Below are 12,934 nucleotides of genomic sequence, written 5' to 3' on the forward strand. Positions count from 1 at the left end.
TCTATAAGAATGTGGTCATGCATGTCTACATAATCTTCCATTTCAAGCGTTGACCCTTTTTTACAACCACTGTGCAGTTATCAAAGTCAAAGTCTGTATATACTTATTTATTAATTTTCGAAAGGAGAATGTGTTGATGCATGTCTTCATAATCTTCCATTTCATGTACACAGTTCTCTTTATTCCTTTTTTTTGTTTTGGAATTTAAATGGTAAGACAAAACGTTCTCCTCAGATAAAAGAGGAAAAGAAAAATAAGAGATAGAGAAAAATCCGGAATCTCATAAATTGTGGGTATCTCATTCCTAAAGTGTACGGATTATTGATGAAGAGATTTTAAGAGCTTTAAAACTAGTTTTAAAAAAGGATATGGATCCTCTGCTATGATTTTCTCTGTCACAATTTACTTAACTTTCGGTCTCCACATGCCACCTTATTTAAATTTAATCTAATGCATTATACATCATCCTTAAAATAAAAATCCAATTTAGTCCTAATTAAAAATAGAGAAAGAAAAAAAAAAAAAAAAACCCTAACTTGACTACAACTTAACGTCAGTTTTTTATCTTCTTCTTCCATCTCACGTATCCCTTCCAAAACAAAATATGAGCCCTCATCAAATTATTCAGCAAAAGAAATCAAGAACCTGTACGTTGAGGGAAGTTATCACCAAAACGGATACTAGATAACATTATAGAATCTGAGGTACTTTTTGTTTTTTTTTTTTTTTGTTTTTTTCTGAGAAAGACGAAATTCATTTGAGGTTAAGTAAGATGTCCGCAATAAGATCAGGAGGTGTTTTAAACAAAACGCACTCTTGCCCATTACTCAAAGCATAACGTGCCAATCTATTATAGCAACCTCATTGCAAGGCCTAGGCGCATGACTAATTGTAGCCTTCTGGAAATGCGACAGAACCTCCCAGTAACCCTCATAAAGTACCCCCAGCAAGAACCTATTAGAATTCAGAACCCCCTTTTGAAACTGCCGCCATTGCAGTTTTAAGAGAATCCGTTTCGAACTCAACTGCACTGTAGCCCAAGTCTTGAGCACAATGAGAAGCAATTTTTCCAGTTGTCATCTTTAGGTCTCGTCTAACTACCAGAACCTATCATGAGGAGTTATCATTGCATTGCCCTCAGATTTGGGGTGAAAATATCTGACTCTACCGGGACGTAGGCTAATTGCCGAACCCCATTAAACCTTGCATTCTTTTATCTCATTTTTCTGCATCCAGTCTTTGGCTTTTTTTTTTTTTCGGTGTCAATTTCAATAATGCCCCCAAACTTATAGGGGGTATTTTGTTGTTAGCCCTATTTTAATTTAACAAACCCAACTTCACAACCTTTGCATGCATTAACAAACCCCACTCCAAAAGGCTTCAATTTGTCGAGTTTTGTGCTCCATTGTCAGCACCATTTCTTTTCTTTATAAGCATCCAAAGTGGGTAAGCTGAACAATTCTTCAAACTGGGTTGAAATTATCAAGCTATTCACGCTAAGGGCAGGGACAAAATGACAACAGCTATGGAGATTGGTATTATTGCTAGAGAAAACATCAAACCCTCCTCTCCAACCCCCACTCACTTGAAAACCTTCAAGCTTTCCCTTTTGGATCAAATGGTTCCCCCCACTTACATTCCACTGCTGCTCTTCTATCCCACAAGTGATCATCACAGAGCCCGGCAGCTAAAGAAATCACTATCGGAAACTCTAACTCGCTTCTATCCATTTGCTGGAACAATCAAAGACAACGCCTTTATCGAATGCAATGACAATGGGGCATGCTTCATTGAAGCTCGAGTCAGCTGCCTACTTTCACACATTCTCAATGAACCTGACCATGAGGTGCTAAAACAATTGCTGCCTATCAACTTTGAGTCCCCAGAAGAAGGCAGGGGATGTGTTCTGCATGTTCAAGCCAACTACTTTAAGTGTGGTGCAATAGCTATTGGCATGTGCCTTTCCCACAAGATAGCTGATGCAGCCACATTGACCACATTCATCAAAACCTGGGCTGCCACTGCTTCTGGGATTGGTGATGAGAGTGTGGTAGTTCCTCTGTTCAATGCAGTGTCAATGATGCCACTGAAAGACATCTCGATAGCCCCGCCAGCTTTTGAGATCAAACAGCACAAGTCTGTGACAAAGAGGTTTGTATTTCATTCCTCAAAGATTGCTGCTCTTAAAGCCAAGGTTACTAATAATTCTGTGAGTGCTGAAGTTGAACATCCTACAAAGGTGGAAACTTTAGCTGCCCTGATTTGGAAATGTGCAATGAAGGCCTCAAGGGCCAATTTGGGGATTTCAACTAGGCCATCAGCGTTGTACCAAAATGTGAACATTAGAAACAGAGTTTTGCCCCCTGTGCCTAATGAGTCTATTGGGAACTTTGTTGGGTCCTTCATTGCTAGAACATCGGAGGCTGAGACAGAGTTACATGGGTTGGTTGCTGAATTGAGGAAAGGGATTCTGCAATTTTGCAAGAATGCAAAAAGCGTTCCGCTGATTGAGGACATTTCGGTAATTTTGAAGCCTCAGATAGAGGCTATAGGCTTGTTGTGTAGGGATGACGTGGACTTCTATGCCTGCACCAGTTGGTGCAGGTTTCAGGTATATGAAGCTGCAGATTTTGGGTGGGGAAAGCCAATGTGGGTGACTTCAGCTAACCCAACATGCAAGAATATGGTAATTTTGTTAGATACTAAAGATGGTGATGGAATAGAGTGTTTGGTAAGATTGACAGAAGAAGACATGAAAGTGTTTGAGTGTGACCAAGAGCTGCTTGCTTATGCATCTTTGAACCCAAGTGTCTTCAAAACTGGTTGACCAACTTATTATGCATGGATAAGTTCTTTGTTTCTTCTTGTGGGTTTCGAAAACAAAATCGTAATGCTAATCTAAGACTATATATATGCAAACACATGATGAGAGTTCAAGTTTATTTAGGATGCTCAATTATTATGAGAAACTTTTTTTTCTTTTCATGATTTGGTTCTGCAAATAAATTCTAGACCAGCAAACACACGATTATGCTAATTCTCATTCAATTTAAAGACGTGCAAGTGGATTTTCCTTGACATTACCAATTGGGGAGCGAAGCAACGCCATGAACTCTTTGTTATGTTCGAACTTGTCCATGTCTTCCTTTTTCAAGCTAAAATAAGACTCAATTCCATCACCATTTCTGGTGTCCATGAAGACTATTTGATTACTGATACGTATAGCAGTCATGCTCACCCATGTAGGCCTTCCCCAACCAAAATCTGCATCGTACACAGGAAACTTGCATACACTAGAAAAAGTCAATGTGACCAGCTCTCCTTTTGCAGCCTTCTCCGTTCTTTTCTTCATGAAATCCAGATGTTCTTGATACCCATCTTGGAATTTCCTCATATAATTATTGTCAATCTTCTCAATTTCCTCCATCATCACCGATCCTGCTTCTATCACTTTGATTAAGATCGAAACAAGAAGAACACTCTGCTTTACAAGTTGTGAGGTGAGGATTCACAACTTTCTATCCCACCTACCACCATAATGGGTGGCTAAGATTCAATCTCACCTAACATGTTGGGTGGCTAAGATTCAATCTCACCTAACATGTTGGGTGGCTAAGATTCAATCTCACCTAACATGTTGGTGGCTAAGATTCAATCTCACCTAACACCATCCACCAACTATGTCACCTACCAACATCCACCAACTACTTCTACCAACTACGGTACAACGAATCTGGACATATGGGCTAAGAGGTCCAGCATGATCAATCCAACGGGTTGGGCCTTGAATTGGGCCTTGAACATGCGGGCCGTGACATTCTCCCCCACCTAATTCGGTAACGTCCTCGTTGCCGCGGTAGATCCGTCTCGTTCGAATGCTTCGATGATGTCCTTGTACTTCCACAAGGACTCTTGTTTCTCCCAATTGCCTTCGGACTCTGGCAGGCCCTTCCATTTGACAAAGTACTCAAAGTACCTCGGTACACCCTTGCGTCGTACCTCTCGCTTGGCCATGACGCACTCAACCTCCCTGTCAAATGAAGTCACCATCAAAGGTGGAGCTCGTTGAGACTCTCCACGACTTGGCTCCTCGGGGTCGGCATGGTAGGGCTTGAGATTGCTCACGTGGAACACCGGATGAATCTTCAATCGAGGTGGTAGTTCCACACGGTAAGCAGCTCTTCCCACTGATCGGATGATAGGAAATGGACCCTCATATCTCCTCAACAACGCTTTGTGCAATCTTCTAGTGGACTTGTGTTGAGAAGGGTTGAGCTTCACAAAGACCAGATCACCTGGTTGGAACACAACGTCCCGCCGATGCTTGTCTGCCCATTTCTTCATCTTCCGAGTTGCCTTCTCCAATTGAGCCCGAGCCAGCTCATTAGTCACCTGCCACTCCTTGGCCGTTTTGTATGCAGCAGGACTACTCCCCGTGTAGCCTGACACCACTGTGTTCGGTGTTATAGGTTGTTGTCCTGTTGCCAACTCAAAAGGACTTGACCCTGTCGACTCCGACTGCTGCAAGTTGTACGAGAACTGAGCAACATCCAACAACTTTGCCCAATCTCGCTGGTTGGCACTCACATAGTGCCTCAAGTATAGCTCCAAGAGCGCATTCACCCTCTCCGTCTGACCGTCTGTTTGTGGGTGAAAGCTGGTAGAGAAGTTCAACTGTGAGCCAAGTAGCCTGAAGAGCTCCGTCCAAAGTTTACCAGTGAAGCGAGTGTCACGATCACTGATAATACTCTTGGGGATCCCCCAATACTTCACCACATGCTTCAGAAACAAGCGTGCAGCTTCCTCCGCATTGCAATCTGCCGGTGCGGGGATGAAGGTAGCATACTTGGTGAATCTGTCGACTACCACCAAAATTGAGCCACACCCTTCCGACTTGGGTAGACTCACAATGAAGTCCATGGACAAACTCTCCCATGGTCTGGTTGGAACAAGAAGTGGCTCTAGCAACCCACCCGGCTGCTTCTGCAATGTCTTGTCTTGTTGGCATACAAGACAAGTCCGCACGAACGAGTCTACATCTTCCCGCATCTGTGGCCAATAGTAAGCTTCACTCATCAAGGCTAATGTCCGATGAGTGCCCGGATGTCCTGCCCACTTCGAGTCATGACACTCCTTCAGTAGCTCTCGCCTCAGATTGTCCCACCTTGGAACATAGATCCTCTTCCCTGTTGCATAGAGAATCCCATCATCGAGCCAAAATCTTCTTGTCTTCCCATCTTTGACAAGCTCCAACAGACTTTTGGCTTGGGGATCATGCAACAAGCCTTCTCGTATCCTCTGCATGAGAGAACTCTGGGGTTGTGTGACAGCTGCTAGCACGGCCTTCCTGCTTAAGGCATCAGCAACGACATTTGTCTTCCCTTGCTTGTACTCTAGTTTGTAGTCGAACTCTGCCAAGAAGTCTTGCCACCTAGCCTGCTTGGGTGACAACTTCTGTTGGGACTGAAAGTAGCTTGTGGCAACATTGTCGGTCTTGACCACGAACTGAGAACCAAGTAAGTAGTGCCTCCAAGTCCGCAAGCAGTGCACTACGGCTGTCATCTCCTTCTCTTGAACGGTATACCTCCGCTCCGTGTCATTGAGCTTCCGACTCTCGAAAGCCAATGGGTGTCCATCCTGCATGAGTACACCACCAATAGCAAAATCTGATGCATCAGTGTGTACCTCAAAAGGTTTGCTAAGATCTGGAAGTCTCAGCACTGGTTCCTCCATAAGAGCCCTCTTCAACTCATTGAAGGCATGTTGGCATCGGGGTGTCCACTCCCACGCCTTGTTCTTCTTCAGCAAATCCGTCAAGGGGGCGGCTATGGCTGAATATCCCTTGATGAACCTGCGATAGTAGTTCACCAATCCAAGGAAAGACCGCAACTCAGGTACCTTGATTGGTGGTTCCCACTCTTGAATGGCTCGCACCTTGCCCTCCTCCATGAGCAATTGTCCTCCCCGTATCTTGTGACCAAGGAACTCGACCTCTTCTTGGACAAATGAGCACTTCTCCTTCTTCACATAGAGCTGGTTCTCCCTTAGAACTTGGAAGACCTTCTGCAAATGCTCAAGGTGTTCCTCCAGAGAATTGCTGTACACCACAATATCATCGATGTAAACTACAACAAACTTGTCCAAGAAAGGATGGAATACCTTGTTCATAAGAGTGCAAAATGTTGCAGGGGCATTGGTCAAGCCGAACGGCATGACAAGGAACTCGTAAGACCCATATCTTGTCACACATGCGGTCTTTGATTCATCTCCCGGTGCGATCCTCACTTGATAGTATCCTGAGCGCAAGTCCAACTTGGTGAAGTACTTCGCTCCTCCCAACTGATCAAACAAATCTGCAATCAAAGGGATTGGATACTTGTTTTTGATGGTCACCTTGTTTAGCGCCCTGTAGTCGATGCACAACCTTAGTGTTCCCTCCCTCTTCTTCTGGAAAAGAACTGGGGCACCATAAGGGGCCTTGGACGGTTGGATGTACCCAGCGTCCAACAACTGCTTCAACTGCTTCCTCAATTCCTCCAACTCAGGAGGTGCCATCCGGTACGGCGCTTTGGCAGGGGGTTTGGCACCCGGTTCCAACTCAATGGCATGATCCACCTCTCTCCTAGGTGGTAAGGTTTTGGGCAACTCCTTGGGCATGACATCTGCAAACTCCTTAAGGATTGCCTCCACCGCTTTCGGAACTGGTTGGACTTCCTTCTCAACTACATTCATCTTCATAGTTGCAAGGAACGTCGGTTCGCCTTTCTTCCAAGATTTGGAAAATTGCATGGCTGACAAAAGCTTCGTCCCGCTTTGTTGTCTCACTACTGGCACCATGCATGGCATTGTTCCACCCTGTGTAATGCACATAGTATTGTGAAAGGGAATGGGAAATGCTTTTACCTTGTCCATGAACTCCATTCCTAGCACGACATCGTAGTCATCCATCGAGATCACGGAGAAGTCAGCTACTCCCTTCCAAGTGGCAATGTGTAGCTCCACACCACGAGCTACCCCATCAATGGGCTTGGCAGTTGAATTCACCGTCTTCATACTGCCTGCTTCCTTCGAGACTCGACACCCAAGTCTCTTTGCTTCCTGCACGGACATAAAGTTGTGCGAAGCACCTGTATCCACCAGGCAACGGGTTGTCTTGCCATTCACCATGGCATCGACGAACATTACTCCTTTAGCTTGAACCTGTGGTTGAGCACCTTTGGCCTGCAAGGCATTGAAGCGGTGAATGGCCCCCATTCCTGCTTCCCTCTCGGTCTCCTGGTTCATAGCATTCAGAGCTTTCTTTTTCGGACAATCCCGCATCATGTGCGGTCCATCGCAGAAGTAGCAAGCTAGCTTTGACTTGTCTTTCCCCTTGTCACCTTTGTCATTCTTCTTCCAGGATGACTTGTGACCGTCAGACTTGTCTCCTGACTTGCTACCCTCTTTTGGCTTGTTGTCTCCCCCACCGGATCCATTGCCACCTTTCTTTCCGTTGAACTTGGAGTCGCCTTGATCACTCCTCTTGAACTCTACAAGAGACTCAGCTGCAGCAATTGCCTCTGACAAAGTTTGGACGTGTCTCCTTTGTAACTCCAGCTTGGCCCAATTCTGTAGGCCACTCATGAAGTACATGAGCTTGTCTTCATCTATCATGCTAGGCACCTCGAACAACAGGTTGGTGAACGTGGCGACGTAGTCCTTCACGCTCCCAGTTTGCTTCAGCCATCTTAGCTTCTCCTTTGCCTCATACTTGGCATTCTCTGGATAGAAATGCAACATAATATCCTTCTTAAAATCTTCCCAAGTCTCAAGTGTAAACGTACCTTGTTCGATCTCCATAGATCGACGACGCCACCACATGAGAGCATTGTCGGTGAGAAACAACGTTGCCGCATTGATCTTGGGCTCATCATCCTCGAGCTTTAGATACTTGAAATACCTTTCGATATTCCACAAGAAAGTGTCTAGCTCCTTCGCCTCCCTCTTCCCATTATAGGATTTGGGCTTGAAAGAATCTAGCAACTTGGGTTCCTTCGGAGTCCGGGTCTTGTTCAAGACAACTTCCTTGCACAAAGCCCAATCTCCCTTCACATCCTTCATCTCATCACGGAGCGAAGTAAGCTCCGCTAAGAAATGATCTAACTTGGCTTGAACATCTAGCTTGATGTCGTCTAGCGCGGAGTTGAGGACTCCCTGGAATTGGCCTTGAAGCTCATCCGCTACAGTTTCGAAGCCCCCCTTCGTAAGGACGTCCTCTTCGAGTCGCTGATCGAGCTCGACCACGGCATTCTCCATCTTAGAAAGCCGCTTCTCCATCACGGCCACCGCATCTCTAGATCGTTCCCTCTTTGATTTGCCCCCACGATCCATGTTGACCTTGGACAGGTCTGTCTCCACATCTGATGATCCGCTCTTCGACATGCTTCTTTGAATGATTCGAGCTTTTGCTCTGATACCAACTGTCACGGGATGACTTTTTCGGAGTCTTCCTTCCGTGCGGCCTTAGACTTGATCGCCTCTCGAACAAGCTAAGTCAGCCTCCTTCCTACAATATAAGATCGAAACAAGCAAAGAACACTTGCAAGAGCAAGAACACAATAAGAACACTCAAGAACACAATAAGAACACTCAAGAATGTTTGGGAGAATATATGCTTGTATTGCTACTCAATGCTTTACAAGTTGTGAGGTGAGGATTCACAATGTGACATCCTCCTTATATACACTTTCTATCCCACCTACCACCATAATGGGTGGCTAAGATTCAATCTCACCTAACATGTTGGGTGGCTAAGATTCAATCTCACCTAACATGTTGGGTGGCTAAGATTCAATCTCACCTAACATGTTGGTGGCTAAGATTCAATCTCACCTAACACCATCCACCAACTATGTCACCCACCAACATCCACCAACTACTTCTACCAACTACGGTACAACGAATCTGGACATATGGGCTAAGAGGTCCAGCATGATCAATCCAACGGGTTGAGCCTTGAATTGGGCCTTGAACATGCGGGCCGTGACACATGGCAGCCCTGTAATAATTTCCAAAAGTATGCTGAGGCAGAGGTGGCTTGAACCTGGAACGAAGATCCATGATATAAACAACTGCGTACAACGTTTGAGCTCTTTCCCTAGGCCTTGACAAAACAAAGATGTCCCATAAAAAAGCAGACAAGGCCTCAACTTTTGATGGCCGTTTCTGGGTTTTTGAGACCTTGATGCTCTGTTCATATCTTGATCTCAAAGCCTCAACCTTTGACACATCAAACACAAACATCTTGGTTTTGATCTTGGTGATAGGAAACCCTAAATACCCATCCATATTTCTTGGTGGGAAAATTGAAGCTGCAGAAAAATCCGGACCCACAATAGAATTTTTGTTCCCCGGTCCACAATTAGAAGCAGCTGCCCAATTGTTCACAAATGTAAAACATGAGAGGCCGTCTGCAATTCTGTGTGAGATGCATAACCCCACAGCAATTCCTCCACATTCAAACACATTGAGCTGGACACCAAGGGCTGTTTCTGTGACTTCATCCAGCTTGAATGGCAGCAGTTTGTGGAGCTCAGAGAGGCAAGGGTTGGTGATGACATCAGAGAGCAGATGGGTTTTGACTTTAACTTCAGAAAATGGGATGCCTTGGTCTTGGCAGTGAACAAAAAGGTTGTTTCTGACTCTCCCAGCAAAAGGGTAGTATTGGGTCAAGACTTTGGATAGAGAAGTCTTGAGGAGGTTGGAGATTTGATGGATGTTTGTGGAGCCATTGAATTCATAAAAGTAGAGAAAAGGAACGTAGGCATGGGGTGCTAATTGATCCAGAAAGGAGAGCTGGTGGTGGTGGAGATGGTGAGGGGTTGGAGAAGATGGTTTGATTGTCTCTTTGGTGATTACTTCAACTTCAATCTTCATCCCGATCTTCTTTGCTAGAGAACTTTTGATCGATCTGTTTTGCTATTGCTAATTAAATTATGCAAAGTTGGAATCCTTCACAGATAATCACTTTTTTTTTTTCTTCCCATTTTAATATTTTTTGGATAAGGTCTTGCATTTCTCGGTGGAATAAGATAACCACAACTTGGTGGAAATGTTTGTTTGTTTCGAGAAAACTTGGATGTGTTGTAAAGTATAAAGCAGTGGAGCCCACTTACTATTTATTTGTAGACTTTGGTGTATTAATTTATTGCATATTTACGGGTGTCATTCACCTTTGCCTATAAAAGGTTTCTCTCTTATATAAATGAGCTACACTACGATTAGAGAAGGAAGATAGAGAGCTCAGAGAGATAGAAGAAAAGGAAGAAAGAGGGTGAGTGCGTGGAGAGAAAAAGATAGCAGAGAGAAATTCTCCAAGAGAGAAAAATCAGTGAGCTACATATATTGTAAACACTGAAGTTGTAGCTCTATTATTTTACATAGTGAAAAAGTTACTGTTGTTACTCTCCGAGGACGTAGGCATAGCCGAACCTCGTTAAATACTGTGTCTCATCTACTTTCTGTGCAACTCAATCTTCTCGCATAATCCAGTTATTTTATAACACGTTATCAGCATGAAAAGCTCTCAACGTGGGATATGTTGGCGTGACTTGTGGATATTGACTTACTTTCCTTACACATCAAGAATTCCTATTATAATTGTAATTTATTTACTTTAATTCCTGATTTCCTACTGTAAATAGATTTAGAAATTTATTATTTACTTGCTCATTCAAGTTTCATTGTATTATAAATATGACCTCCTATAAGGAGAAGAATACACAGAAAATTCCCACAAACAAATATTCTCTCATAGTTTTCTTATTTTAACATGGTATCAGAGCAGCGAACTTGGGATTGTTGACTCTAGTTTCTAAACCTTAGCCGCCACAATGGGGGAGGATGACTCTTCTAATCCTCATGGTGTAATAACCCAAAATAAAAATTCTTATTTAATTAGTAATTTATTTTGAGGAAAGACAATTTTGCCCTCGGAATATTTTATTAAGAAAAAGTTGACTTTTTGACCGAAAAAGAATTTGACAATTCCACTTACGCCATTGCTTAGAGCGCGACGAAACGAGTCCGTAGACACAGAGTGGACTCGAATCGGAGCTGTAACGAAGAAAATACGGTTAAAATACAATGAGGGGCAAAACGGTAATTTGGAAAATAAAAATCAGATTTTTATCCCTTCTCTCTCTTCTCCCTCAGTTTTCTTCTCTCTCTCTCTCTCTCTCTCTCTCTCTCTCTCTCTCTCTCCTCTCCCGCTGCGCTGCCGTCGCCTTCCAAGGATCGCCGTCGCTGCCACGGAGCACCACTGGCCACGAGACCGGTCTTGTTCGAACCGCCATCATCCCCTCTTCCTTCCCCGATCATTCCCCACCTGTGAAGCCGCCGGTGCTGGCCGAAAATCACAGAAAATCGATCGGTGTTCATAGAAATTTCAACTCGCTCGTTCTCCCTCAATTCTTCTCCAAATTTGTAGAGTGAGGTATGGATTTCTACATATTTTCCATGCTCTAGCTGATGGCTGGATAGGTTTTCATCAATTTTGATCGTAGATAGCCCAGTTTTTTTCAAATTGAAATTTCGGCCGAGTTTCGGCCTCCTTGTTCGGCCCCTTCCGGTCAGTTTTTGGGGTAAGTCAAAGAACAAAAGTGCTTCCAAATATGGTGTTATACCTAGGATAGGAGTTTGGAGCCGTGATTTTAAGTTTTTCCGATGATGCGTAATAGCTTTGGACACCCATCGCTGCAGGCGTGTGTGGCGGCGGGTGGGCGAGGGTAGTGCAGAGACACTGTGTCTTGTTGCGATCCTCAGGTTGTCACGAACGCGTAGGAATTCGCGGATCTCAATTTGGATACCGTTGGAACCTCAAACGGATTTTTCATATTGTGCGATTTTCGGGTTCAATACTACTAAGCCGTTGGATCGTACTCAATTTCAGATATGTTGTTCTAGATAATTTCATAATCGTGTAGGATTCAACGAATTGTGAATCGAAGTCTTGGATACTCCAAAATCGCAAACCCTGGGGCTAGGGTTTAGAAATTATGCGGCTACACGATCGGGGTCAATCCGACCGTCCAATTCAGACCACACTTGTAGGACATGGGTATTTAAATGTGAGGAACCTATAGGGACTTCTAGATTGGCAATTGGAGGTCGTGGACCCCACGAGGTTCCGTATTGACCAACATGGCAGTTTATCGCTTAGTGAAGTCTCAGGTCTTTTAAGACAGTTCTAAACATCTGAAATGCTTAAGTGGGCATAAGAATGACCTTAAAGTTAGTGCATGCACTTTTAGAAGCCGGGGGTCAAGGTTTTAATTTAATACTTTTATTGAGCAGTTTTATTAATTAAATATTTATGGTTTAATTAGGCACTCGGGGCCAGGCAGACCCGCAGGAGGGACCTTCAAGAGGTCCAGTTAGCTCGGACCAGAAGTGAGTGGACTTTTCTTTTATAAATGATTTTATACAAATGAATTTCATTATTTGATCTTGAATAAGTTTTATTGATTGTGATTTTTCTTAGCATGATTTGTGAAGTTAAATATCTTTATTTATATGCTGCTTAGTTGAATATGCTAAAGAAAGATGGAAAGTAGAGATTGAGATTTATATCAGATAAAATGGCAGCATAGTGCCAGATTTAACAAAAATTCAGTTATTTATCAGAATATTCAGAAACCTTATATTTTCTTAAGCCACCGTGGGTACCCAGTTACAGAAACAGTTTGCCTTCAGTTTTGTCAGTGCACTTGACATTTGCCTCACGAGTTTCGGGGACGCCCGGACCGTGAGAGCAAGGAATGCGGATCAGGCTGACTACGGTCCCCTGAATCCTGCCAGTTTGCGGCTCGGTTTGACTCTGTGTCACCGAGACCTGCCAGGGGAATTGAAGGATATCAGAAATTGACGGAATTTAAGGGGTACACCTAGGTGGTAG

General features: G+C 43.9%; 2 protein-coding genes across 2 annotated transcripts; one reads left to right on the top strand and one right to left on the bottom strand.

Moving 5' to 3' along the window:
* Positions 1-1,480: 1,480 nt before the first annotated feature.
* On the top strand, positions 1,481-2,827 carry LOC117616407 (BAHD acyltransferase At5g47980-like). The gene has a single exon (XM_034345721.1). It carries the CDS (start codon positions 1,514-1,516, stop codon positions 2,825-2,827), a length of 1,314 nt encoding a protein of 437 aa, XP_034201612.1. The 5' UTR covers positions 1,481-1,513.
* A 6,044-nt stretch (positions 2,828-8,871) lies between these two features.
* Positions 8,872-10,058, bottom strand: LOC117616423 (stemmadenine O-acetyltransferase-like). The gene has a single exon (XM_034345744.1). It carries the CDS (start codon positions 9,913-9,915, stop codon positions 8,872-8,874), a length of 1,044 nt encoding a protein of 347 aa, XP_034201635.1. The 5' UTR covers positions 9,916-10,058.
* Positions 10,059-12,934: the final 2,876 nt, after the last annotated feature.

The sequence above is a fragment of the Prunus dulcis genome, chromosome 1 (genome assembly GCF_902201215.1).
Source record: "Prunus dulcis chromosome 1, ALMONDv2, whole genome shotgun sequence".
Lineage (NCBI taxonomy): Eukaryota > Viridiplantae > Streptophyta > Magnoliopsida > Rosales > Rosaceae > Prunus > Prunus dulcis.

What these genes read in the sequence shown, in the direction of transcription:
- LOC117616407 (XM_034345721.1), top strand. Translation starts at nt 1,514, where the DNA reads ATGACAACAGCTATGGAGATTGGTATTATTGCTAGAGAAAACATCAAA.
- LOC117616423 (XM_034345744.1), bottom strand. Translation starts at nt 9,915, where the DNA reads ATGAAGATTGAAGTTGAAGTAATCACCAAAGAGACAATCAAACCATCT.